Consider the following 26,234-nt stretch of genomic DNA (forward strand, 5'->3'; position numbering starts at 1 on the left):
CTAGTTTTCATAAAAAGGTTCTGCCAACACAGTCCATTTCACTTTTTGGATAGCATAGTTTTATAGGACCTTGTCCATACATTGAGTTTCATTGATTTGCCTCTCCATAATGTGTACATTACTCCTAGTTTTATTTTCAGGAGCTAAACAGAATCCATTTCATGTCTTTTCTTTTTCATAAAAAGGTTCTGCCAACACAGTCCATTTCACTTTTGGATAGCATAGTTTTATAAGAACCTTGTCCATACATTGAGTTTCATTAATTTGCCTCTCCATAATGTCTACATTACTCCTAGTTTTATTTTCAGGAGCTAAAGAGAATCCATTTCATGCCTTTTCTACATGACAGGCCCTTCAGTCTTCAGGTTTCTCCTGACTTCTGTTTTCCAGATTAACCTCCCTAGATCCTTTAAGTGATCTTTAGACAGTATGGTTTCCAGACTTCTCATTGTCCTGATCACTACTACTTTGTCTGTCATTGCTTTTCCTAAATACAGTGCCTACACCTGGAGACAGTATTCCAGTTGGGGGTTGACCAGAATAGATTGAAGTAAGACTATGGTCGCTAATTTCCTCATTTACTTTTGATGCTAAGTGTTTTGTTTTGGTTTTTAGTTGTCATATTACCTACTAACAGTAAACTTGTAGTCCACGAAAACCCTGAAGTTGTTTTCACACGAGGTGTTGTCCAGCTGCTCCTCTCCCATCTTATACTTACAAAGTTCATTTTTTGGTAACCCAAGCAATAACAGTATGGGAAGAGCCCAAGATGTGGAATCTGAGAGACCTGGATTAAAATTCTGACTCTTCTACTTGCTTCCTATGTGATATTATACAAGTCATTCTATATCTATGTCTTGATTTCCTCATTTGTAAAATAAAGGCATGAAATTCGATAGCTTTAGAAACATCCTAGTCCTGCAAGGTCTGGAAAACCTTCACTCAAGAGTCCTACTTCATGTCAAACTAATTTTCTCTCTCTTGTTTTTTTTTGCATTTAAATTCAATTATGCTTCTGATCCTATAAGACTGTATTTTTGCTGTTGTTTTTCTGACAACTCTTTAAGATCACATTTGGGTTTTTCTTGACAGAGATACTGGAGCAGTTTATCATCTTATCCAATTCATTTTACAGATGAGGAAACTGAGGCAGAAAGGATGAAGTGACCTGCTCAGGGTCATACAGCTAATAAGTGTCTGAGGCTAGATTTGAAACTCTGGTCCTCGTGGAGTCCAGGCCTGACGATCTGTGCTTGACCTTGTACTGTTGATAGAATTTCATTGAGATAAGTTTCTTGGCTTAGTAGACAGATTGTACTGAATCCATCACCTCTGGGTTACATGCTTCATCATTAGACCTCTGGAATTGTGTTTGGTCATTGTGCCAGTTGGTATGCTTAAATCTTTCAAAATGGTTCCAAAATGATTTCCAGAACAGAAGATGAACAGAATTTTGGGGACATGTGATGCTGAATAGGAGAAGATATCAGAGGAAAATAAAGTCATTTAAGTATAGAAGCTCCCAAAAGGACTCAGGCAAGTAGACAGATCTCTTGGGTACTTCATTAGAGAATCCCCCCCCCCCATTGATCTTTATCTACTAAAGACCCTTATAGCTGTTTCTCTTCTAAATAGTAGAACAAATTACATTTCTAAGAGGAGGTGACATAGTATAGGAAACCATGATGTAGTCTAGACAGAGTTATGTTTGAAGCTGGAGCATTGGGTTTGAGTCCCAACTTTGCCACTTACCGGCTGTGTGACTTTGAACAAGTCCTTTCATTTCTTTGAACTCCAGTTTCCTCAAGTATAAAATAAAAGGGTTGTTTTCTTTAAGGTGCTTTCCAGTTCTAAATCCTATGATTCTAATCACATGCTAGAAGAATAAGCCTTCCCTTCCCCCCAACTTATGCCTTTTTTCCCCCTATTTTTTCCCCATTGCTGAAATTCAGAACCAGTGCTGCTACCTCTCAAATTGGTTTGCCCATGTTGTTGGGAACAGGCCAGGCTGTCTCTGTCAGCTGCCTCCTGCCCGAGTTCTTTGGCCTTTCACTTTGCAGGAGTTGGGGGCGGAGTCTGGGCCTGTTCTCCCTTCAGCTGCAGCTAGAGATGCTGTGGGCAGGCCCAAGCTTCAGTGTAAAGGCGGCACTGGTGTAATGGAAACAGCCCTGACCTTGGGTTCCACAGACTGAGCTTCTTCAAGACGTAGCTTGTGCTCAAGTCTTTTGACTCTACCAAGTTTTGGGACCCAGAATAAATCATTTGCTTCTCTCTGCCTCAGTTGTTTCATCTGTAAAAGAAGGGTAATAATCCTAATATTTCTCATCTTATAGGGTTGTTGGGAGAAAAATATTTTGTAGATCTTAACTGTGCAAGAAATGTGAGCTGCTTCTGTCATAACCAGAACATTCTGGCCCTGGAATGTCTGTGAAACCTTTACCCAAGAGCCTGCTTCATGCCAAACCAATTTTCTTCTTCTTCTTCTTTTTTTTTTTTCTGTACATGCATCTAATCATATATATTTTTTTGATAAACAAAAATTCATTTTTCTCCTTCCTACATCTTTTCCTCTCTCCCCACTGGAAAAGGAAAAAAAAAATCCTTGCAATAAACATACATAGTAAATCAACATAAATTACTGATGTCTCTGTGTGTATTTGAACAAGGCAGTAATTATATACATAGACATATATGTATGTAGTTGGACATTACTAAAATAGTAATTTGATTTGACTTACTATGCATGTTTAAGCATTCTGTTTATTAAAAGGATATATGTTTACTATAAGAATATATACAGATGCCCTTGTAAATAAATAAATAAATAAATATATATATATATATATATATACACACGCATACAAACACCTGAAAGGACAAGGGGGGTTCCAATTCCTATCCCCATCTGGAGGTACATGTGTATGTATACATGTATTATGTGTTTACACACAGACATACACATTTTATGCATTCTGCCCTGCAGACTAATGTACACACAAACATATAGATACATACATGTGTAAATGCATAACTCAGTGATGCATACATATGTGTATATATGTACAGATGCATGGGACACACACATACACTCATGTCTCACTTTGTACTGAATCCATCACCTCTGGGTTACATGCTTCATCATTAGACCTCTGGAATTGTGTTTGGTCATTGTGCCAGTTGGTATGCTTAAATCTTTCAAAATGGTTCCAAATTGATTTCCAGAACAGAAGATGAACAGAATTTTGGGACATGTGATGCTGAATAGGAGAAGATCTCAGAGGAAAATAAAGTCATTTAACTATAGAAGCTCCCAAAAGGACTCAGGCAAGGCCCTTTTCTGAGTCTATTCTGAACTTCTCCAGGAAAGATGCTGAAGCTTGCTAGCCTAAGAGAAGTCAGTGCTAGAGTTGTTGGGATTATAATAACTCATTTTCTTAGCATTTGAAGGTAGAGGCAAGAAGAACAGAAACCAAGAAGGCCTTTTGCAAAGTCATTGGTTTTACTTGAATTGCTTCCAATCTTTACAGAAAGAAAATAAGGAGAGCTTCTAAGTATTTGTAGTCCTCTGATAAATCTCTACCTTTAGTGAAAACTAAGGTGAACTCAAATATCTAAGGAAAATTCTTTTGTTCTTATCTCAATTTGTTGTTCGTGCTTGGGAAAGTCACTTAATTTTACCTCTGAAACTTAATAGCCAGGGGACAATGATCAAGGCATCAAACCTTTCAAACCTCCTCTTTAAATTGGGGGATTAGTAATCCTTGTTTTACTTACATCACAAGTTTGTTACGAGGAAAGTGCTTTGAAAAACAAAATGCTGCATAAATGTGAGTTATAAATAATTATAATCATGATAATGATATTCATCTGGAATTCAGTTTTTACATCTAAAAGACCTAGAGCTAACATTATCACTTAATGCACTAGTGCATTAAGTGCAACTCAAAAGTTCAAAATTTATAAGTAACTAGATTCAAGAGAGTGGATAGGTCACAGTTTATATGGAAAATCATCTAAAGGTTTTAGTGAGCCCTCTATGAATCAACAATGTTCCATGTCGGCCAAAAAATTCAATTTGATTGTTAAGCACATCAAAAGAATCATAAGGAATAAGCAGCAGATGTTCTATTGGTTAGACCACATCTGGTGTATCGTTCTTGCTTTTGCCTATCATAATATAGAGTGCTAGCAAGTCTGTGATCATGACCAATGTGGTATAGTGGATAGAAAGCTGGATTTAAAGATAGGATTCAAGTCCTATCTTTGATAAATGTTGGCTGTATAATTCTGGGCAAGTATTGCATACGAGGCAACTTTCTCAGACTTCAGTTGCAGAGAAAGTGCCAATATACATTGGCAAAGAGATTTTCTTTGTGCAGGAGGTCTCTGCACCAATAAAATCACAGGCACAGGACCAATTCCTATCCCTACCTAATCACTAAACTTTAAGAAAATCCAGAGGACAATGACAAGGATGGTGAAAAACATTAAGAGTTAACAGAAATGCTGATGTTTAATCTAGAGAGAAGACATGACTTTCATCTTCAAGTACCCAAAGATATGTAATGTAGGAAAAGCATCAGATTTCTATTACTTGGTAGAAATAGGAACAGTGAATAGAAGGTACAAAAAAATTGATTTTGGTTCAATATAAGGAAAAACTTCCCAATAAATAAAGCAGAAGGGGATGCCTTAGATGGTTGTAAGTTTCTCTTATCCCTTTAAGCAAGGGCTGCCTGACCATGAGGTTCAGATAAGGGTTGGAGTAGACGAAGCCTAAATTTCTTCTAATTCTGAGAGTCCATGATATGCTTGTTAGCACCAAGGGAAGAGAAAAGAGCAGAAGACTAAAGACTAAGGTTATATAGAATGTCCAGATTTAAGAAACTAGAAGGAGGAAGATGAGTTAGCAAAGGAGACTAAAGGAGCTATCACAGAGGTAGGGGGAGAACTAGGATGTTGTGCTGCATTCAGATTGCTGGGGATTACAGAGGGTCTAGGTGTTGAAGAAATGGGCGGGGCAGAGCAAAGGTGAGAAAAAGTGAAAAAATACAGTTAGAGAGGCATTGGGATGATAGCCTTGCTAATTAGCTGCTGCTGGGGCTCTAAATTGATTTAGCTGTTTTTGCAAATGGTTTGGAATTAAGTAAGGAAAGTTACTAAGCTGTTTGTAGCCTTTGACCCAGAAATTCTGCTGTTAGGACTATATCACAAGGATATTTTTGATAGCAAGAAAAGACCCTTCTGTACAAAAATGTTTATAGCAGCATTATTTGTGATAACAACCTGAAAATTAAAAAAAAAAAGCACTTGATAGTTGGACAACGGATGAACATATGAACATAATGGAATATAATTTGGCTATACGGGATAATGACTATGAAAATTTTGCAGAACATGGAAAGACATAACTTCCTGCAGAGTAAAGAAAATAGACAAAAGACTACCACGCACTATGACTTTACCAATATAAATAAAGAAAGCATCAAGTGAAAACAGAATTCTGACCAAACATAACAGTGAATATTAGTATCATATATTATTAGTATTAGAATATTATAAATATTAGTAACACACTATTAAATATAAAGGACATTTCCCTCTTTCCACAGCATTGAAAAAACTATTTTCACTTCAGGAATGTGCTTTTAAAAGAAGTTGTTTAGATTTTGGGGGGAATTATCTATTGCATGAAGATAAATCATATTAATATAAAATATTTTTAAAAGAAAAAGGGGCAAGAGGTATAAAACCCTTATTTTGGGAAATTTAAGTGAAAGGAAGGTGGAAGTAGTTGTCATTGAAGGGGGTAGTTGAAAGACTGATCTAAGCTTTTGTTTTTGTTTTTGTTTTTTTTTCCCCCCAAGAAACTAGTGAGCATGCTTCCAAAAGCATTGGACTGTTAGGAGTAAGAAATTCAATAAAAAGATGAGTTAGCAAAGGAGACTAAAGGAGCTATCACAGAGGTAAGGGGAGGACTAGGTTGTTGTGCTGCATTCAGACTGCTGGGGATTACAGAGAGTCTAGGTGTTGAAGAAATGGGCGGGGCAGAGCAAAGGTGAGAAAAAGTGAAAAAGCACAGTTAGTCGATTTCCTGAGCTTCCAAGTTATTATTCGATTGTAGCTGTGGAATTATGCAGTCCCAAAGTTTTAAGGGTGTTTACTGGTCATTAAATTCATTCTTTTGCCTCTACACATGGCAACCTCTTTTCTTAACCACCTGAAACAGATGAATGGAGTGAATCCACAAAACTGAAATATGTCCTCTTTTGTCCTGAGGCTACCTGCTCCCCAAGTCTATGACTTTTGATGCCATTTGTGGGAGAAATGAAGTAGATAAGGAAGAATAACCCTTATTTGCGACATTTCCCCCACTCATTACCCCTTCTCACTTGAGAAATTTCCCCCCCCCCCTGAGGCTACAGTTAAGTGACTTGCCCAGGGTCACACAGCTAGGAAGTCTTAAGTGTCTGAGACCAAATTTGAACTCGGGTCCTCCTAAATTCAAGGCTGGTGCTCTATCCACTGCTCCACCTAGCTGCCCCTCACTTGAGAAATTTTTACGTGACCCTGTATGCAAATCAAACATTTACTGATAATAAATTATAAAAAAATTTAAACTAATATAATTTTACCATTTATTAAAGACGAAAGCAAATTTGCATACTAATAAGATGGGTGTGCTTGTTTACTTTTACATAAAGAATTCAGTCTTGATGGAATGTTTGATACCTTTAACTATTGCCAAATTGTTCAAGACCCTTACATTCAGTTATGCAAACCCATATGGGGTCACCACCCACAGTTTAAGAAGCTTTGTTTTAGAACAGGGGGTGAAGAACCTTTTTTCTGCCAAGGTCCATTTGAGTATTTATAACTTCATTCTAGGGCCATACAAAATTATCAGACTTGTAGAACTCAAGCTATGAGAGGTTATTGTACCTAGTTTTCAATTTATCATAGCCTGTGGTTACTTTAGCAAATGATTTTATGGGCCTTATATGGACCATGGGTTAGACATTCCCCATCTGTTTTGTAGGACAACTCAGTCAGGATCAGTCCCTGGTCAGCCCTGTAACTTTGACAAGACATCAGAGTTGATTGGAAAAGTGCTGTCCAAGTCATGATATTTGTAATATTATATTTATCAGATTTAAAGAGCATTTTTTTTGGAGTACTTCATAGAGGTTTGATTCAAACAATCACCAAGTATTTAATACACACTTTCCATGTTCCAGGCACTGTGCTGGAAACCAGGGATACAAGTCAAAAATGAAGACAGTCCCAAGTTGTTTTTTGTTTAGGCAATTGGGGTTAAGTGACTTGCCCAGGGTCACACAGCTAGGACGTGTTAAGTGTCTGAGATCAGATTTGAACTCAGGTCCTCCTGACTTCAGGGCTTGTGCTCTATCTACTTCTACCTAGCTGGCCCAATAGTCCCAGTTTTTAAAAATGCATACTTTCTGCTCAGATAATTCTACACGATCATAAATTAGTAAATACAGAATATTTACAAAATAAATATATAGGAATTAATAAGGACACATGCAATTAGGGGGATAAGGAAGGGTCTCTTGGAGGAAGCAATACTTGAGCCTTGAAGGGAGGTAGAGATTTCAAGATGCTAGGGGGAAGAGCAGATCAAAGTCAAAAAGGGTCTCTGTAAAGGCTGCCGGCAGAAAATGTGGAAAACATGAACTAGATTATTTTGGCTGGAGAGTAGAGTGTGAGATGGGAAGATAGCTAATTATCCTGAAAGCAGAGGTCTGAAGCCAGATTGTAAAGGGATTCAAATGCCAAGTTGAGGGGGTTTGTATTTGATCCTAGAGGCAGTAGGGAGCTAGTAAAGGTTTTTGAACTTGAAAGTGACATGTGTAAGGCCTGGGCTTTAGAAATATCAATTTGGCAGCTTCTTGGTAGATGGATAGCAGAAAGAAAAGTTTCAGTAAGAAGACCAAGTAGAACTTTATTTAAATAGTCAGCCAATTAATAAATTTCTATGAAATATTTACTATGTGCTAGGCACTGTGCTAAGTGCTGGAGGCAAGGGGAGTCCAGGTGAGAAATGAAGAAAGCCTGGGCTAGATTGTGGTAGTGATAGTGACACTACCAATAGCTTTACTGGTATTATTTCATTTTATCCTCACAACTTTAGATGGTAGGTGCCATTGTTATCTCCCACTTTTACAGATGAGGAAGAAGTTAAGTGAATTGCTTAATGACACACAGTTCAATTCTGAGACCAGATTTGACCACTCAGGACTTCCTGACTTCTGGCTCAGCATTCTAGCTATTCTGCCACTTAGAAGGGGAGGGATCTAAGAGATGCTGAGGGGGTAGAATCAGCAGCTGATTTTGGTATGGGATCTGGAGTGAGAGTGAAGAGTTGAAAATAACTTTTTTAGTTATTTTAGTCACCTGGTGACTAAAAGAAGAGTCATATTCTAAACAGAAATGGGGGAATTAGAAGAAGGAATAGGCTAAGGGAGGAAAAGTTCTACTTTGGGATGTGTTGAACTGGAAGCCTTTGGGATATCCAGGTAGAAATTTAAGCAGATAGTTGGAGATGTGGAACTGCATTATAGGAGAGCCGAGTTTGAGAGATGAGGTGCTTTATTATGGTGAGGTCAAAGTGTGTACTAGGAAGAAAGAAAAGCAGAGTTGGAGGGAGGGAGGGGAAGAGGCATCTCCTAAATAATGTCCTTTTCCATTTCCAGGAGGCCTGGAGCACTGAAACTTTTCGAGTCCCAGCAACCCTTTGGGGCCAGTCCTCAAGCAGATTTTTGGGGATCAGGCCCCTGATCTTCATCAGCTCATTTGAAGAAGGGATCTTGAGGAAGCCAAATATCTGGTTCTCTCCCAGAAGAACCACAAGACCCAGAGCAAAATTCACAGCTTTTGCTTCTTCAGTCAGATTCCATAGTCTATCTATAGCAGATAGCTCATATATGCATATTACATAGTAGCAAGCTTTTAAATTTTATCACAGGAGGGATAAACTCTGCAAATCTTCTATTGGTTTAATTATCTAGAGGGAATATGCTGTAGCTTATTTTGGGGCCAATCTTGAGTCATACCATGCAAGGGGCATACCCAGTCTACTTACTCCCAAATGATAGATCTTCTAATCACTCTCACTATCACTAGGTCCATGCTAATTCACCCCCCTCTTTAATTACAATTTTTTCCTTCTCCACCCTTACTTCTATCACATATGAATATAGACATACTTTATATCTGACCATCTCTTGGAATTGTGCTACCTTCCAGGTCCATAACTTTGAAATTCCACTTTCTGCTCACAATCTTGCATGTCTCCAATTTTCTTATTCACAAAAATCAAAATACCAAAACACAATCTTGATTCAGTTCAATAGATATCTATTAAATAGTTTCTATGTTCCAGGCACTGGCCTAGATATAGGGAATACAAAGATTGAAAGATTTAAAAAAATCCTCAGTTTTCAAGGACCTCAATTTCTAAGGATATTCCATTTTACTATTATAAACCTACTTCCCCCCCCCCCCAGGCTGGGGTTAAGTGACTTGCCCAGGGTCACACAGCTAGGAAGTGTTAAGTGTCTGAGACCAGATTTGAACTCGGGTCCTTCTGAAGTCAGGGCTGGTGTTCTATCCACTTCGCCATCTAGCCGCCCCTTGGTTTAAATATAAAGCAAATAAAAGCAAAGGAATACAAAGTAGTTAAATACAAAGTAGTTTTGGAGGGAGGATGTTAGTAGTTGGGGGAACTGGGAAGGCACAAGATGGTACCTGGGCTTCATCATAAAGGAAGAGGAGTCTATGAGGCGAACTAAAGAAGAAGAGCTTTATGGCATTTGGTACAGTCATGACAAAGACACAGAGATGGGAAATGGATTGTCAAGTTTGAGGAACAGAGAAAAGACTTTTTTGGCTACATTTCAGAATAAGGAAGGGGGAAAATGCCCAATGAAGCTGGAAAGATAGTTTGAGGCCAGGTTATATAGGATTTTAAAATGTTAAACAGATGAGTTTATAATTTATCCTAAAGGCAATAGGAAACCACTGATGTGGTTGATTGAGTAGAGGGATCTATGCTTAAGTAATATTACTTTGGCCTTTGTTTGTAGGAGTGGTGAGAAATTTGAAACTGACAGGCCAATTAGAAGGTGTTACAATAAACTAGAGGAGAGACAGGTGATGAGGGCCTGAGCTAAGATTTGTGAGGTGCAGGAGTAGGAGTGTGAGAGGAATCGGTGAGAAATGTGAAAGTGACAAGGTTTAGTGACCAATTGAATATATGGGATGAAGGAGAGTGAGAAGCTGAGATAAGCTATGATTTTGGGAAGATGGCAGTACCTTTGACATTGCTGATGATCATACTAATGATGTGTATAAGCCTTGTGCTTGGCTTGTGGGATGCAAAAATGAAAGACAAAAGATCAAAAGCTTAGAGTTGGAAGGGATCTCAGGAGTTATTCAATTGATTTGTTTCTCAGCAGGAATCTCAGCAGGAATGACAAGTGGTCATTGAAAACCTCATTGGAGGAGATAAGGGAATATGTAGGGAAGGGGGGGAAGTACGGATGTCAAGAGGGAGGACAATTCCTAGAGCGTTTACAAGGAAAAGTAACTTCTTGATCCTGAAGGGGAAATTAAAAGGAAGAAGAAAAAAGCTCCTTAGAATTAAAATCTGAGAGGGATGATGACTGAACAACCAATTGAGGGATGGCTAAACAAATGGTGGCGTATGAATGTACTGAAATATTATTGTGCTATAAGAAAGGATGAAAGAAGTGACTTCAGAGAATTATTAGGTAGTATGAAGTGATGCAGAATGAAGTGAATAGAACCAGGAGAACAAGTCGTGCAGTAACAACAATATTATAAAGAAAAATAACTTTGAAAGAATTAAGAATTCCAATCAGTATAATGATCCCTCCAGAGGATCTATAATGAAACATAATGTTTTTTTCCTGACATGTGATGGACTTATGATGCAGAAAGAAACATATATTTTTGGTCATGGCCACTGTAGGGATTCATTTTATTTACCCTGTTTATTTGTTGCATTTTTCTTTTTTTTCTCTATTTGTAATTAAGTGTTAGGAGTTAGTTTGGGGAGCTAGCTAGCTCCCCAAAAGAGGACTATTGAAACATATTTTTTAAATACACTGAAAAAAAGAAAGAAGTTCAGAAGGAAGCACAGAATAACAGGATAGTTTTGAAAGCAATGTATGTGAATAACATGGATATGTTTTGTGTGATTGCACATGTATAACATATATCAATTTACTTACTGTTTCAGGAAAAGAGAAGGAAAGGGATGAAAGAAGATAATTTGGCATTCAAAAAGTTTTTAAATGAATATTTAAATTGTTTTTAATATGTAAATAGGGAAAATAAAATGTTATTTTAAAGTAATATCTGAAATTTATTGTATATGTTACATACATATGTTTAAAAACAAATGGTATGAAAGGGAGAGTCACCATTTTTTATACAATCCTTCTTTTATGTTTTTCTGTGTATTTTGAAATCCTCCTTTTTGGTGTTTAAGCTCAGAATTTAAAAAAAAGGAAGAAAGGAAGGAACAGAAGAAGGAAGGAAGGAAGGAAGAAAGGAAGGAAGGAAGGAAGAGAGGGAGGGAGGGAGGGAAGGAAGGAAAGGAGGAAGGGAGGGAGGGAGAGAGGAAGGAAAAAAATCCAATTTTTTTTTTCCTCAGGAAGGTTACAATATCTTTGGCTATGTTGTTCACCACTAATGACAGCCTTGTAAAAGTAAGAATACATAGAAAATTGCCCTTCCTATTTCATAGACAGGAAACTAAAAAACAGAGATGGTTGGTGACTTGTTCAATTGAATCCATAGAGTGATCCAAGAATAGAGCTAGGACTAGAACAGGGCTCCTCTGGACTCTAGTGCCAGTTATCTTGTCCTTCAAACTGGTCCTGAGTCTTATATTACATTTCTTGCTACATTTAGTGTGAAAGGTTACATTTCTGTCCCTAAGGAGAAAGGAAAATGTGAAAGCTAATAAATCGAAATCTATTATTCACAAACATAAAGAAAAATGTCCACTTTATATCTCATGAGAGACAGACTCAGGGAATGAAAGTGCTGGAAAGAACTTTCAAAAAATCATCTAGTAGAGTCCAGCCCCTTTATTTTATGGATGAGGAAACTCAAGTGTTTATTTCCCTGAGAATAGCTTTGGTAGGTGTCATGATTGTCATGGAAGATAGAAAATAGAATGTAGTGTTTTTGACTGCCATTTATTAGCCATTTAGGTTTCTGATCTCTTCAGTTGAAGGCACAGGAGATTTCCTTAAGTTACTTTGTACTACTTGTATTTACTTATCTATATATACATTGTTGCCTTCCAATAAAATGTAGCCTCTTGGAGGGTAGGGTCTATTTAATTTTTTTGTCTTTTGTAACCTCAGTACTTAGTGACTCACACATTTGAATGGAACTAATTCTCTCTAATCCTCTGTCTTTTCATTTGTAATATGGAGATGATAGATCCCTACTCAGGCAAACATAGTATAATGAAGAGTTAAAGGATCTCTCTGATATGACTTCTTGTCTCTGATTGACCTTGGGCAAGTCACTTCACCTGTCTGAACTTCAGTTTCTTCATGTGTGAAATAAAGAGGGTCTTGATAATGGCTGTCAATGAAGTCTATTGGTATTCATATTAAAATCAAACACTGTATCATCCAAAGGGACTAAGAATTTATACCTGTACATGAGTCAAGAATACTGAAGTCAGCCATTTCCCCTTGCCTATGATGAAAATAGCAGGCTTGCCTGGACAATGTGGCTATTTCATTTGCAAGACCATTAGAGAATATATTTCAGAGGAAAAAAAAACACTTTATCTTGTCTGCTTTATCTTATATGCACAATTATCTGCTGTGATGAAAGGAAGTAATAGTTTAGACTGGAGGTGTCAAACTCAAGTAGAAATAGGAGTCATCAAACCATAATAAAGATCCTTGTGTGCCACATTTAAAAAAAAATAGTGTTATGTTGTATTGAATTTTTGCTTATTTTATTAAATATTTCCTGACAAAGATGCACTGGCTCCGGCAGACAGGTTTTATAACTCACCGGAAGGGCAGTGTCCAGTGCGAGCAGCTCCACTATCTTTAGATAATCGCCAGGTGATGTGGAGAGACCCAGAAAGTGGTGAATGGAAGGGACCAGATAGGTTAACTGCTTGGGGGAGAGGTTTGCTTATATCTCTATAGATAGAGAAGGAATCAGATGGGTGCCAACGAGCCGTATTCGCCTTGTCCATTGGAGAGAGACGAAGCAGACCCTTGAAATGAAGGAGAAGACCCAAGAAACATCGGGCGGTTCCGTTGCTGACTGTGCCCACCACTGAAAGAACCTGGCAGTTATGGCATTTGACTTATGAACATCAAAATCGTTGGACTTGAAAATCCTCAGAAATCATTGGATTCTCTGAGGTGTAATAAAACCGTTATAGAACTTGAAAACCCTCAGGAATCATTGGATTCTCTGAGACATGATAAGATTATTGTAGGATTGAAAGTCCTCAGAAATCATTGGATTCTTTGAGGCATCATAAGACTGTTGTGGGACTTCAAAAACTTGTAGGGATCATTGGATTCCCTAACACACGAAGCAATGGACAATAGATTGGTTTTGGACTATCTCTTGGTTGCTGAATAAGATGTATGTGTGACTGATGTTTACATATCCTTCTTCTAGGACTTCTGGAAATCTTTTACAAACCGTGTTGATTTATATTGTTTGTTATATTACTACTTGCATGTACAATTCATGTTTGTTACACCACATTGAGCCTGCACTGACTGTGGGGCGAGTCATCACTAATAGCCTCTGCGTTATTGCTATGTGCTTGTGTAATAACTCCCATGCTGATGGGTTTGTGCATACTTGTCTCTAATTTAAACGTACTTCAACCCAGAAACCCGCTAGCAATCCCCACTTCTCTTTGGTGCTTTTCATCTCCCTTCCTGAGATGTCAGGGAGGGTGTGATTATCTCCTTTTTAATGCTTTCATCTCCCCTCCTGAGAAGTGGGGGGGGGGAGGGGGGGAGATGATCACCTCCTTTTTGGGATTCTCACCTCCCTGAAAAGTCAGGGATGGCATGACCACCTGTGGTCTAAAACAAAAGAAAGCGAGAGATGTAAAGGGCTAGAACTGAGCAATGCACTTGGATAATGAAGCACATGAGACTAATTGCCAATTGGACAGTTCCCTATTAACTTGTTTGAAGGTTGACCCTCCCCAGCTGTTCTGTGCTGACTGGATTGGTGGGACAAAGAGGGGGAAGTGACGTGTGTGGGAGGAGTAGGAGGAGGAAAAGGAATTGACTGCTTGATGTTTGAGGGAGGAAGGTGTATGTGAGGTTGCTAGGCCTAAGCCCCTGACCTTGATGGTAAAAGATCAAGAATAAAGACGTTTAGTGATCCTGACTCCAGCTGATTTCTGGGAAGACCGAGTTCCAGCAATTTCCCAATTACATTTTAATGGCTTCTCTACCTAAAGAATGTTGTAGACAACATGTTTGTTTTTTCATTTGTGTTGTAGACATTCCAAAAGTCATCTATTTCTGTGTGGCTTTTGAATGTGTTGTATCATTTTCTTTCTCTTTTGAAGGAAATGGAACACACAGATTTGCCTTCCTTATTATGCTTATAAACAGAGCCAGAAGGGACATTAGACATCATCTAGTCCAACTACCTCATCTGGTAGATGTAGAAACTGAGGTTTGGACTGCCAATATTGTCTAGCTGACTAGACAGAAATTTAGCTCTCCCTCAGCCTCCTTGAGTTTGAACAAGTTCCTTGGGAAAGTATTCAGATTTCCCCCCTCAGTGAAGTCTTTACATCTTACCTGGCTTCCCATGGATGAATGGAAGGAACTAGCCCCACCCTTCCTTTAGCTGCTGCCCTGGCCACTGATAAGACAGCTCTTCTCAGTGTTCTGAAAACTTTTCTCTGTGTCAATAGTATTTTTGTTTTTGTTTTCTTTGGGGGAAGGGGAAGGGAGTGTTTCCTGCACATTTTCTACTTCTCCAGGAACCATTAATATGGTTCACAGTTTTTATTCCTCCACCCCACCCCAATTTACCCACAGAAATAACTTCAGCTGTGACAAAGCTTTCAGGGTTTTACAACTATTTTGTCCTATTTATATTCCATCCCCAAAGATGTTTCTAAACATCTTTCTTTCTTTATACTACTACTCCTTGGTCTGAAAGTACCCAGCTGTATAAATGTGAGTAGGATCAATTCTTCATAGAAAAGATGGGTGGAAAAAATAGAACTTTTGGGGCTGGAAGTAGAGGAAGATGGTCAGGAAAAACCAGCTACTATCTATACAAAAACCCTACTATATCCCAGTGCCTGAATACTACAGCTATAGTTAGAAAGCAGCAAGAGACATTTGGGTTTCAGCTAGCAGAGTGACTTTGGGCAAGTTATTGCTCCCTTTCAACCTCAGTCAAATAATGGGGTTATCTAGAAGCTTAGATCCATTTCAGCTCTGCCACTTATTAGGTGTATGGCCTTGAATGAATCACTTCTCCTTTCAGAGCCTCAGTTTCTTCAACTGAAAACAGGGACAATAATATTTACACTACCAGTTAGGAAAGTACTTTGTGAGCCTTAAAGCTTACCCAATAAATGCAATTAGAGTAATTATTGTCATCCATCATCATTATTATTATTATATGAGTTAGCCTAGCAGTGGTTCATGATCCAAAGTCTTCCCCCCTCCCCCTTATACATGCCTTATCATTTGGTTATATAAAATTTGGTTATATAAAAAATCAAAACCGCCTCTAAAAGGATCACAAAATTTAGATCTGGAAGAACTTTTAGAGGATAAAAATGTTTCATCTGAAAAGGAATTTTAGAGATTATCTGTTGTAACCCCCTCATTTCACAAAGAAGAGAACCAAAGGCAAAATGAATCATCCAAAGTCACACTGGAATTAAGCAAAACTGGGAATTTGAACCCAGGTCTTTTGATCTAAAATCCTGTTATTTTTTGCTCTATTGGCCTTTGGGGGGAAAAAAAAAAGTTGTTTTTCTAAAAGAGTTTTTTTACCTTCCTTCTGCTCAGTAAAACTAATCCTCTGGGCTGTTTTTTCCTTTCAGGTGAAGGAAGTGCAAGCCAATATTGAAGACATGCTTCTCAGGCTGGAAGAATTCTGTGGCCTCACTGACATGGTAGGTGTTTGGGCCAGAAAACTTCCGGGAGCTTTCTAGGGAGGCCATTTTGCCAGTGATTTAGCAACCAGACGAGTGGGGCAGCAGCCAGCAGTGGAGAGGGAGTGTGTGCGTGTACACACACACACACACACACACACACACACACACACACACACACACACACACACACACACACACACACACACACACACACACACACACACACACACACACACACACACACACACACACTCACTTTCCTGAGGCGGCCATCTTGATAACTCCCTTCCCCTGAGATGGTCTTATTACAAAGAGCATCGCAGACCAAGCCACAAGGTGGCACTCTCGGGCACCTCTGCAGGAAGATGTACAGTAGGGATGGAAATACTATATTTAACTCTCCTCTGGCAGCTCAGTGTACAAACATCTAGGAAGCCTTCAGCATTCGGAGGCCCAGAGAAAGTGTCCTTGTGGGCAGCATTCTGCCTTGAGCCCATTTGCACTCTAAGGCCTACACCAGACTGGTTTCTACTCTTTTTATGAATGAAAAGATTGATTGAAAACCCGCATGGCTATATGTCCCATGAAGAAATTGCCTTTAAGCTGAAAAGTTAGTTCTTGGAGGACATTATTGGATGTTAGAAGATCTGGACTCTGGTCTTATCTCGGCCTATCACTTATTTTCTGTGTGAACTTGAAAAGCTACTTCCTCTTCCTTCTCTGTAAAGTTAGACCTAATGATCTCCCTAAAGCCCTTTCTATATCCAAAATTCCAATTTCCATGTTTTCTTCCTCAGATACTCTATGTTCTAAGGCCTCTCCCAGCTCTATCTTTTTTGTGTTCCAGGATCTCTCCCAGCTCTACTATTCTGTGTTCCAAGGCTCTACCATTCTGTGTTCCAAGGCTCCTCCCAACTCTGACATTTTGTATTCCAAATCTCCTCCCAGTTCTGACATTCTATGCTGTTTTGTCTCTCCCACACATTCTTTCTGACTTTCCACGTTCTGAGGACTCTCTCACTCTCATATTTGAGCTCTGAGAGCCTTTCCAATTCTAGGATTCTAGGATTTGATTATTTTCCAGGCCATGTTGTCAAAACATCTCTTTTTCCCATCTCAATATACTTTAGGGCTGACTCCCTGCTAGATGAGGAAAGTCTCAGAGGATGGGCTAAACAGGCAAGGATTCTGCAAGTTTAGATTTTGAAACTTTCCACCTGGTCTTCAGAGTATTGTAGTATGTGGGATCATCACCAATCTTCATGGCTGATGCTCCTGGGACTCTGAAAATTCTTCAAGAATGGTGGCTATCTTCTGGGAGGACTTGTAGCCTTATCTTCAGTACTTCTGTTCAGAGTGGAACTTAAGCAGGAACTAGGAATCAGCTTTCATAAAAGTGACCCATTCAATCCCTACTGCAGTGTCAGGACTTTTTGTTGTACAAAATTTTTGTTGTTCAATGGTCACCTATAAAGGTAAATGATAACAGTTGCTGCTAGAATCTTGTAGAATCATTTCCTACTTCAGAGGCTGGAGACAGAAATATCTATGTTTCTATAATGCTTTAAAATTTATTAAGTGCTATCCTTATAACAATCCTACAACTACCCTGTGTGATAGATAGCATTAGTACTATAATTTCCTATGTAGCAGATGCAAAAACAGGTAGCCCGAAGAAGCTTGTTCAGAGAATATAGCTGGTAAATAACAGGGCAGGGATCTAAATGCAGGCCTCCTGACTCTCAAGTCCTATGCTCTGTAAACTATATGTATGTAAATTCATTTTTTATTTATCACTTTGTATCCTAGGTAATACAAAATGCTCATGAACATATCCAGACCTCTACTATGTCTGGATGAAAGACAAAGTCCATCCTGTCTGCTGTTACTTAAATAGTACTGTGTATCTGATTCTATTCCACAAACATTTATGACTGTTATATACAAAATCTTGTATTAATTGCTGAAACAAGCAAGAAGGTTGTTCTTGACCTCAAGAAGCTTCGTTAAATGGGGGTAAAGAAATAGACTAGGTATTGTAATATAACTTTTTTACATATATAAAAACAAATCTTAACTTATGGACCATGGAAAAACAAGCAGATGACCAGATATGTCTCTTGATTTTGATGATGATGAGAGTATGAGGAATATAAGAAAACCACAAAGTCCTATGAGATCAGAGACAGAGAGATTGCACCTAACTGGGGGATCAGGGAACATTCATGTAAGATGTCAAGTAATATATGTTAGTTTTATCTATATGTCAGTACTACCTGAATGAATTACCAAAGGGGCAGGGACTAATTCTTATCTTCCTCAAGCATAGTAATTCTCTGCATAACAAATATGTGTTCCACTGAATTGAATTGAAATGACAAGTAGCACATGGATCTTGATATAGCAGATGCCCACAAGGAGAGATGGTTGAAAAGGTACTCCAATAGGGAACAGTACTGGCAAAGGTGTGATGGTGGAAAATTGTAGGAATAATTAAAGAAATAGTGAATAATTTAATTTGGCTGTAATATAAGAGTTGTTGAAAGTAACATGTGAAAGCACTTTATAAATTGTAATGCTATGATTATACTGTATAAGCTGCAAGAAGTTATATACAAGGGCTTCCTTTTTAGTGTTGTTTATTGGCCAGAACCCTGGATTTGGGGTCAGGAATCTTAGGTCTGCTACTTACCAGCTGTGTATCCTTAAGTGAGCCACTTAACTTTTAAAAATCTCTGCTTTACCATCTTTTAAAATGAGAATAACACTCTTTCTACCTAGCTTACAAGGCTGTGATAAAGGGCTGTAGCAATGGAAATAAGTAATGTCATCACAGAAGCAGCAGAGATCAATAGCTGTGTTTCATATGTAGAGACATCATTTGTGCCCTGGGGGCAGGGGTGTCATAAGTAAGTAGAAATGAGTAGCCTAGTTGGTAAGACTTTCCAACACATGGTAATCTGTAGTGTCTAGAACAATTTGCCCACTCAGGGCTCTCTCAGGTTTGGCTCTCCCTCCTCCTCTCCTCTCCTCTCTCCCCTCTCCCCTCTCTCCTATCCCTTCTTCCCTCTCTTCTTTCTCCTCTCTCCTCTTCCCTCTCTCCTGAATCCCACCTTTCTCCAGAGAGCTTGCTGTTCCTCCCTGTAAATACTGGGAGAAAAGTTCTCCCTGGCTTTAGTCCAACAGCTACATTTGGCAGTACTACTCTTTCTTGGGTCAAGTGTGTTTTGCTTTTCTTCCCTGGGGCCCTGAATCACTGAAGATATTCCTTACTTCTTAGGGGTGGACCTGCATTTGACCTTCGCACCCATTGCTTACACCTCTAATTTCAGGAAGGTAGCTTTGAGAAGATGGGAGAATAGTAACAAAGGAATAAGTTCTGCACTGTTGTGCTGGGAGGTTGAATCTCATGAATTCTTACAAGAAATTTTTAAAATTCCTATTCTGATATCCCTTTGCTTTTACTCTTAGTTTCTGGATAGGGTATTCCTTACTCAAAACAATTCATTTTTAAATGGCCTTTATACTTTGCCAAGAACTCTCTTCAAAACAGTTATGGAAATAGATTGTGCAAATATTATCTCCATTTTGCAGATGAGGAACCTGAGGGTTCAAGGATGTAAAATTACCTGTCCTCAGACACAAAGATTTGAGCTGGGGCTCAAACTTAGGTTTTCTCAGTGACCTGATTAATATGCCATGTTGTTATTAAATTACCAAAATGAAGGTACTTTCCACAGGAATTCCCAGCATAATACAGGATTTCCACCTGATTGGAGAAGCTCCTTCTCTTCTGTCCCAAGTTATACAATTTTAAGCATTTCTTTCTTAGCCTTTTTGTTCCACAAAGCTAACAGCCTGAATCTTATGCCACATTTTTTTTCCTCTTTCCTTTTCTATCTCTGAAAAGATCAAAAGGTTGGGGGGAAAGGGTGAGAGAGAAGATCTGGGCTTGTTCCACTGACACTCTGACCTTGTTGGAATGATAATTTTCTATTCTTTGTTGCACTGAATAATTCTGTCTCTAGTTGTTTTTTGTCTTGTGATGGGGTCCTCTCTAGAAATGGATTCTGCAGGTGGGGGCACTGAGCATTTGGCCATTTCCTGTGGGCCAGGGAACAGGTAGGGAGTGGAGAGGGGGTGGATGCAGAAAGAGATTGATATCCTACCAAGGCCACAGCAATCAGTTTGAAGCTCAGTCCTTCTCAGGAGTTGAGGGAATAGGCAGGTTCAACATATGGATCCAGACCTGAGGTCCCCAGCTGGTTGTCTTTTTCTATTCACTCCATTTTGGTTTTTACAAAAATAACCTTCTTTGAAGCATAGCAGTGAGGCACTGGTTCCCTTTTGATGGTCCCTCCCACTGCTTGATCTGGTTTCCTATCCAACATAATGAGCCCGAGAAATTGGCCCAGTTCCTCATCACCACCCTCCTCCTAAGCAGGTGTACCCGTAATTGTTCACTTGGTTTTCCACTCTGGGTCTCAGTTTGATTTTTCTCAGACCCTTTTTCAAACTCTGGGAGCTTGAAAGTCCTTTTTTGGTTTCTGGCCAATGAGAACAAGGTGCTGGGGGTGGGGAAGAACAGCTCTCCAAATAAGGAAAGAGAAGAGGGTAATGGGAAGGGAATGCTGGGGAAAGTAGACAACTGTACCTTTCCAATCTATTGGCAATCTTTTCTCCTTGAAGAGTTCATAAGTGCCCTGACCTGAACCTACTTATAAGGACACTTCTCTGCTCTCTCCTAGATAATCCTAGAATATCAGAACGGGAAAGGATCTTAAAATATATAACAAACCATATCAGAGCCTGAAGAACCCTTATTGGTCCTCAAACTTTTTAAATAGGGGGCCAATTCACTGTCGCTCAGATTGTTGGAGGGCCGGACTATAGTAAAAACAAAAACTCACACTCTGTCTCTGCCCCTCAGCCCATTTGCCATAACCTGTCTGGCCTCATAAACGTCTTCAGCTGCCACATCTGGCCTAAGGGTCGTAGTCGGAGAACCCCTGCTAGAGAGTGTTATGTTTAACTCTTAATTTTATAGATGAGGAAATCGTCTTAAAGAAATGAGGATTCTGGTATAAATTCACATAGATAATAAGTAGCACAGCCAGGACTTAAGTGCAGATTGTAGATTTAGATCTGGTCATGGCATTCAACCCCCTCCTTTTATAGATGAAAAAACTTAGAGTACGGTTAAATAACTTATCCAAGGTCACACAGCCACTAAGTTTCAGAGGAAGGATTTTTAACTCAGGCCTTCCTAATTCCAAATCCAGTTCTTTATCCACTATACTCTTATATTTCTTTGTATTCCCATCACAGCAGAGTGCTTGGTTGATAATTAAGGAAAAAAGTATCTGTTGAGTCTGGTGTTGACACAATATTTTCATGTTCTGTGCTTGTTAGAAAATGTATTTGATATGTATAGAAGAATTGAACATGTTTAACATATATTGGATCACTTGCCATCTGGGGAGGGCGTGAGGGAAAGGGAGAGGAAAGATTAGAACACAAGATTTTGTAAGGTGAATGTTGAAAATTATCCATGTATATATATATATATATATATGTGTATAAAAATAAATAAAAATAAAAATAAAACATCAAATTATAAAAATGAAGAGAATGAGAATAAAGAAAGAAAAAAGAGGGAAAAAAGAAAATGTATTTGATTAGGATTGGGGAAAAAGAAGGGAGAAAAATTATTTTTCTCTACTCAAGTAACTAATTTATATTTGGGTTGGATTTTGATTTGAGAAAATTAGCATGTTCCATTCCTTTTCTTTTTTGTAGTTTGGGTTGATTCATGTCTCTGATGATAATGTTAATAAGGTGTTACAATACTCTATGATGGACTGATATATCACCAAGTCACAGAAGCCATTTTATGTCATTGATGAGATTGAGTCTCCTCTCCTCTCTTCTCCCCGAACCTTGCTGGCCACAATCCATGCCCCTCCATGGAGGAAGACAAGGGATATAGAATAGGGAGCACAGCCCCAGAGAGAGAATCCTTTGTACTGATGGGCTGCTTTGTTTTATACAGATCAGAAATGACACATCGAAGATTCTGGATGAAAATATTCCCCTTGTTAAAGCCAAAGTGATGGAGATGAATGGCATATATACTAAAGTGGAAAAATTAGAGGTTTGTCAAGAATTAATTCTGAGAAGAAAGCATTGGATTGGGATTGAATAATAGGCTAAACTGTTGTGCTAAATCTGGGTAACCTGGACATTTTCTGTCTCTTATCTGTCTTTCTTTCCTTCCCTCCTTCCTTGCCTCTCTCCTTCCTTCCTTCCCTCCCTCCTTCCTTCTTTCCTTTCTTCCTTCCAAAATATTGTTATTAACATATATTTTTACATTATCTACATTTCCTGTGTCCCACTTCCTCATTCTTAGGAAGTCTTTGGAATCAAACTTATTTATAATTTTGCAACATTCAGTTTCAACTTTTGTGACAGTTATTCTCTATATTTACACTCTTACAGTTGTGTATATTATTTTCCTGGCATTACTTATTTCATTTAGTATTAGTTCATATATAAGTCTTTCCATATTTTGTAGTCATTGTGTTTATCATTTCTTTTTTAAAATGTATCTTAAATATTATATACATGTACCATAATTTGTTTAGCCATTCTTCAATGGATATCTACTTTATTTCCAGTTCTTTGCCAATAAAAAAGGGGGGTTGCTATAAATATTTAGTGTTCATAGAGCCTTTCTTTTTGTCACTTAAGTCCTTAGGAGTTTATGCCTCACAATGGAATTTCTGTGTTAAAGAATATGGACATTTTAGTTACTTTCTTTGCATAATTCCAAACTGCTTTCCAGTTTCAAATCATAACTCCACCAGCAATGCATCAGTATGTCCAGCATTGACTATTCCTGTCTTTTGGGCCTCCTGCAAAAGTATTCGAGTATGAACCAGATATACTTAGGAAATAGAGTCACCTCAGAACCAGGAGTGAATACTGTTTTGTTTTTGTTTTTGTTTTTTAAGGTTGACATTAGAATAGTTGATCAATTTTAATTCTGGTTCATGGATTTTCTGAAGAGGGAAAAATCAAGATTTTTAGTTCCCCCCATCCACTCTCTAACTTTGCCCAGTAATTCTATCCTCATTCCCTTTGCATGAAATGATGTTCCCAGCTTAGATGAAGTTGATTTCTATCCACTAGTACCTGGACTAGCTTGAACCACTTTCTCCTTTTCATTGGAGAGAAGGAAGGGATCTTAACCCCTTCCTTGAAGTCTGGGAATGAGCTAAGACAAATCTGAGCAGAGGCAGGGGTTCATAGAGGTCATCAGCGCCCCAGCCTGTCTGATTCTGCCTGATGGATCCTTGATTCTTGACCTTAGCCTGCATCCTACTTCCTGAATCCTGTCTCATGATTCCAATATGGTACAATCCTTGTGATCTCATAATTTTAGCTGGAATTAATAATAAAGCCTCTTTTAATTTTTTTTTTTTTTTTTTTTTTTTGCTGAGGCAATTGCTGAGGCCACATTTAAACTCAGGTCCTTCTGACTTCAGGGCTAATGCTCTATCAGGGCTAGTATACTATCTAGCTACCCCTAAAGACTTTTTGACAAGGTGATCTTGTTGGCTGTTACAAGAGCCTGGACTTGATTTACAAATCACTCTGCCCCTCTTAAATCCACATTCAATTTATTTTAAATACTTCAGGCTTCTCTGAGTTCTTCAGGATATATACTTCTTTCACTGATATAAATTGCTATCCCTTTAAAGCTTAGTTGATATTCTTACAGAATTGCTGTGTCCAAGAATTTTATCAGTCTGAAAACAATGTGGTTTCCAACTTATATTACACATTTCTCTAGATGATAGACCTGTATTCTGTCACCATGTCTTTACTAAAAGGCTTTTCAATATGGTAGAACATGCTGGAACATGTATCCCTCCTGGAAGAGCTGTCAAGAAGCAGGGTCACCTCTAAACCACAATGAGATCATCAGAGTAATCCTTATTTAACGGAGGCCCAACCCCTCACACTAAATCAGAATAACTCACATTTCTTCATGCCAGTTCAGATTTACAAAGTGATTTTCTCACATCAGCTTCCTGAAGTAAGGATTAAGTATTAGCACCTCTATTTAACAGATGAGGAAACCAAGTATCAGAGATATTAAATCATTTGTCCATCATTATTCAGCCATGAAGAGTTTCATTTGATATTTGAACCCAGGTCTCTGAGCTCTAAAATGGCAGATTTTTCTACAAGTCCACCCTACTTCAGTAAATCAACACCAAAGCTAACTTAGGATATTTGTCATAGCCTTACTGTTCCAAATGTAGTGGAGTGGTAGGATGGGGATTCTCCCAGATAGAGTAATAGGACTTCTTGAAGATAGAAAAATCAATTCATGTTTAGGTCCACCATGATGTGAAGGCCATGAGGAGAAGGGTGTCCAGTTGGGAAACCAGTGGTCAATGAACCCATTTCTATGGCTACCCACCAACATTTCCTCTTCAGAGTTCTGAAAAGTGCTTTGATATTCTCTGGACATTAAATATGTGTAAATTAATCTTGTAGTAGCTGGACTGCTACTTAGGGCAATTAGTTTAACATATTTGCCAACCTGCTCTAAAATGGACTTGATTTGAATGTTTCAAGACAAGTAGAACAATGTCTGGAACTAGTGTTATGTGTATTCTGTCTAGTTTTTCCTTCATTCACCTCCTGTGTATTCATGGGATTCACCTGGAGAGACAATGTAGTTGGGTGAGATAGTGGAATTGTGTTGTCATTATAGATGATGGTGTAGACAGAAAGAACATTCAACTTGGAGTCATAGGATCCTACATTTAGAGCTGGAAGGGACCTTAAAGGCCATCAAGTCAGGACTCAAGAGTTCAAAGCCTAGCATTGACACTAGATGTGTGATTAATGGCAAGTTGCCTCCTCTCTTAGTCTCTGTTTCCTCATCTACAGTAATTTAATTAACTTCATCTATGTCATTTAAGGGGTTCTTTTTCCTATAAAGTTTTCTAGTTTGTCCTCAATAGAGCGATATCCAATCCAATCCTTCTGCTTTTTCCCAGTGGGACCTCAGTTTTAACTCAGGAGCAAGACTTTGGGTGAGATTGTGGGGAAAGGGGATACAATGAAAAGAGAAGTGACAGTTTAAAGCACTAAAAGGCCCAGGATTTCCTGTTCAACTGAAGGAAATATGGAAGTGGAAGAGCTGAGGGAGAAACTGGCAGGAGCTAGACTGGCATTGCGGCATTGAGGCATGAAAGAAAGGCCACTGGACTTATGGGAGGAGGTGGAGGCTAGAATTCCAGCTCTAACCTTGAGCTGTCTGCTAGGTGAATTCCTTAATCTCTCAGAGCTTAGGGATCATAGGATCATTGCCAAAAACCTGGAAAGAACAGTATAGATCTTTTAATTCTACCTCCTAATTTTATAGATGAAGAAATGAAGACCACCAGAAAGAAACTGACTGCTTCATTTTCCTCATCTATCAAGTGAGGCTAACAATGTTGGATCCACCTGGGTCCATGCTTTAGAAACATGACAGTTCTGTGGATATGAATTGTTGTTATTATGTCCTCCTCAGTATAGCTCCCAACTCCCCCAGTATCAGGGGGATACTGATGCTTTTCTCATGGAGACAAGGGCCCTTCTATGCAGAGAGAGCCCAGTATGGACGCCTTTGACATATTTAAGCATACAATTTGGAGTCAGAGGACTTGCCTTTGAGTCCGGACTCAAAGTCCGGACTTACTTACTATTCGGGCATCACCTCCCCCATCTCTAGGCCTCGGTTTCTCCTCTGTACAATAAGAAAGAGCCCAAAGGTCCTCTTCCAGTTCTAAATCCTATGAACTCTTCAGCCTTTTGAGGTCTGAGGTCTTTTCTAGGCAGTGTCCCCAATAGACCTTGGGTGAGTTTGGGCAGGGGGAGGGGAGAAAAGAAGTTTAGCAGATATACTTCAAAATGCAACAAAAGAAAATAAAAACAATCCTAGGGGTGTTGAATGAGACTTGAGGCCAGAGTA

At 38.7% G+C, this 26,234-nt stretch overlaps 1 protein-coding gene across 1 annotated transcript in view; it reads left to right on the forward strand.

The window, feature by feature from the left end:
• The window catches only part of BCAS4 (breast carcinoma amplified sequence 4), a 66,814-nt gene that overhangs the window by 4,914 nt on the left and 35,666 nt on the right, over positions 1 to 26,234 (forward strand). The window contains exons 2-3 of the mRNA XM_074288592.1: positions 16,145 to 16,216; positions 22,251 to 22,352. Of these exons, the coding sequence (XP_074144693.1) occupies positions 16,145 to 16,216; positions 22,251 to 22,352 (174 nt within the window). The remainder of the gene's footprint in view (positions 1 to 16,144; positions 16,217 to 22,250; positions 22,353 to 26,234) is intronic.

This window comes from Sminthopsis crassicaudata, chromosome 2, assembly GCF_048593235.1.
Source record: "Sminthopsis crassicaudata isolate SCR6 chromosome 2, ASM4859323v1, whole genome shotgun sequence".
Classification (NCBI taxonomy): domain Eukaryota; kingdom Metazoa; phylum Chordata; class Mammalia; order Dasyuromorphia; family Dasyuridae; genus Sminthopsis; species Sminthopsis crassicaudata.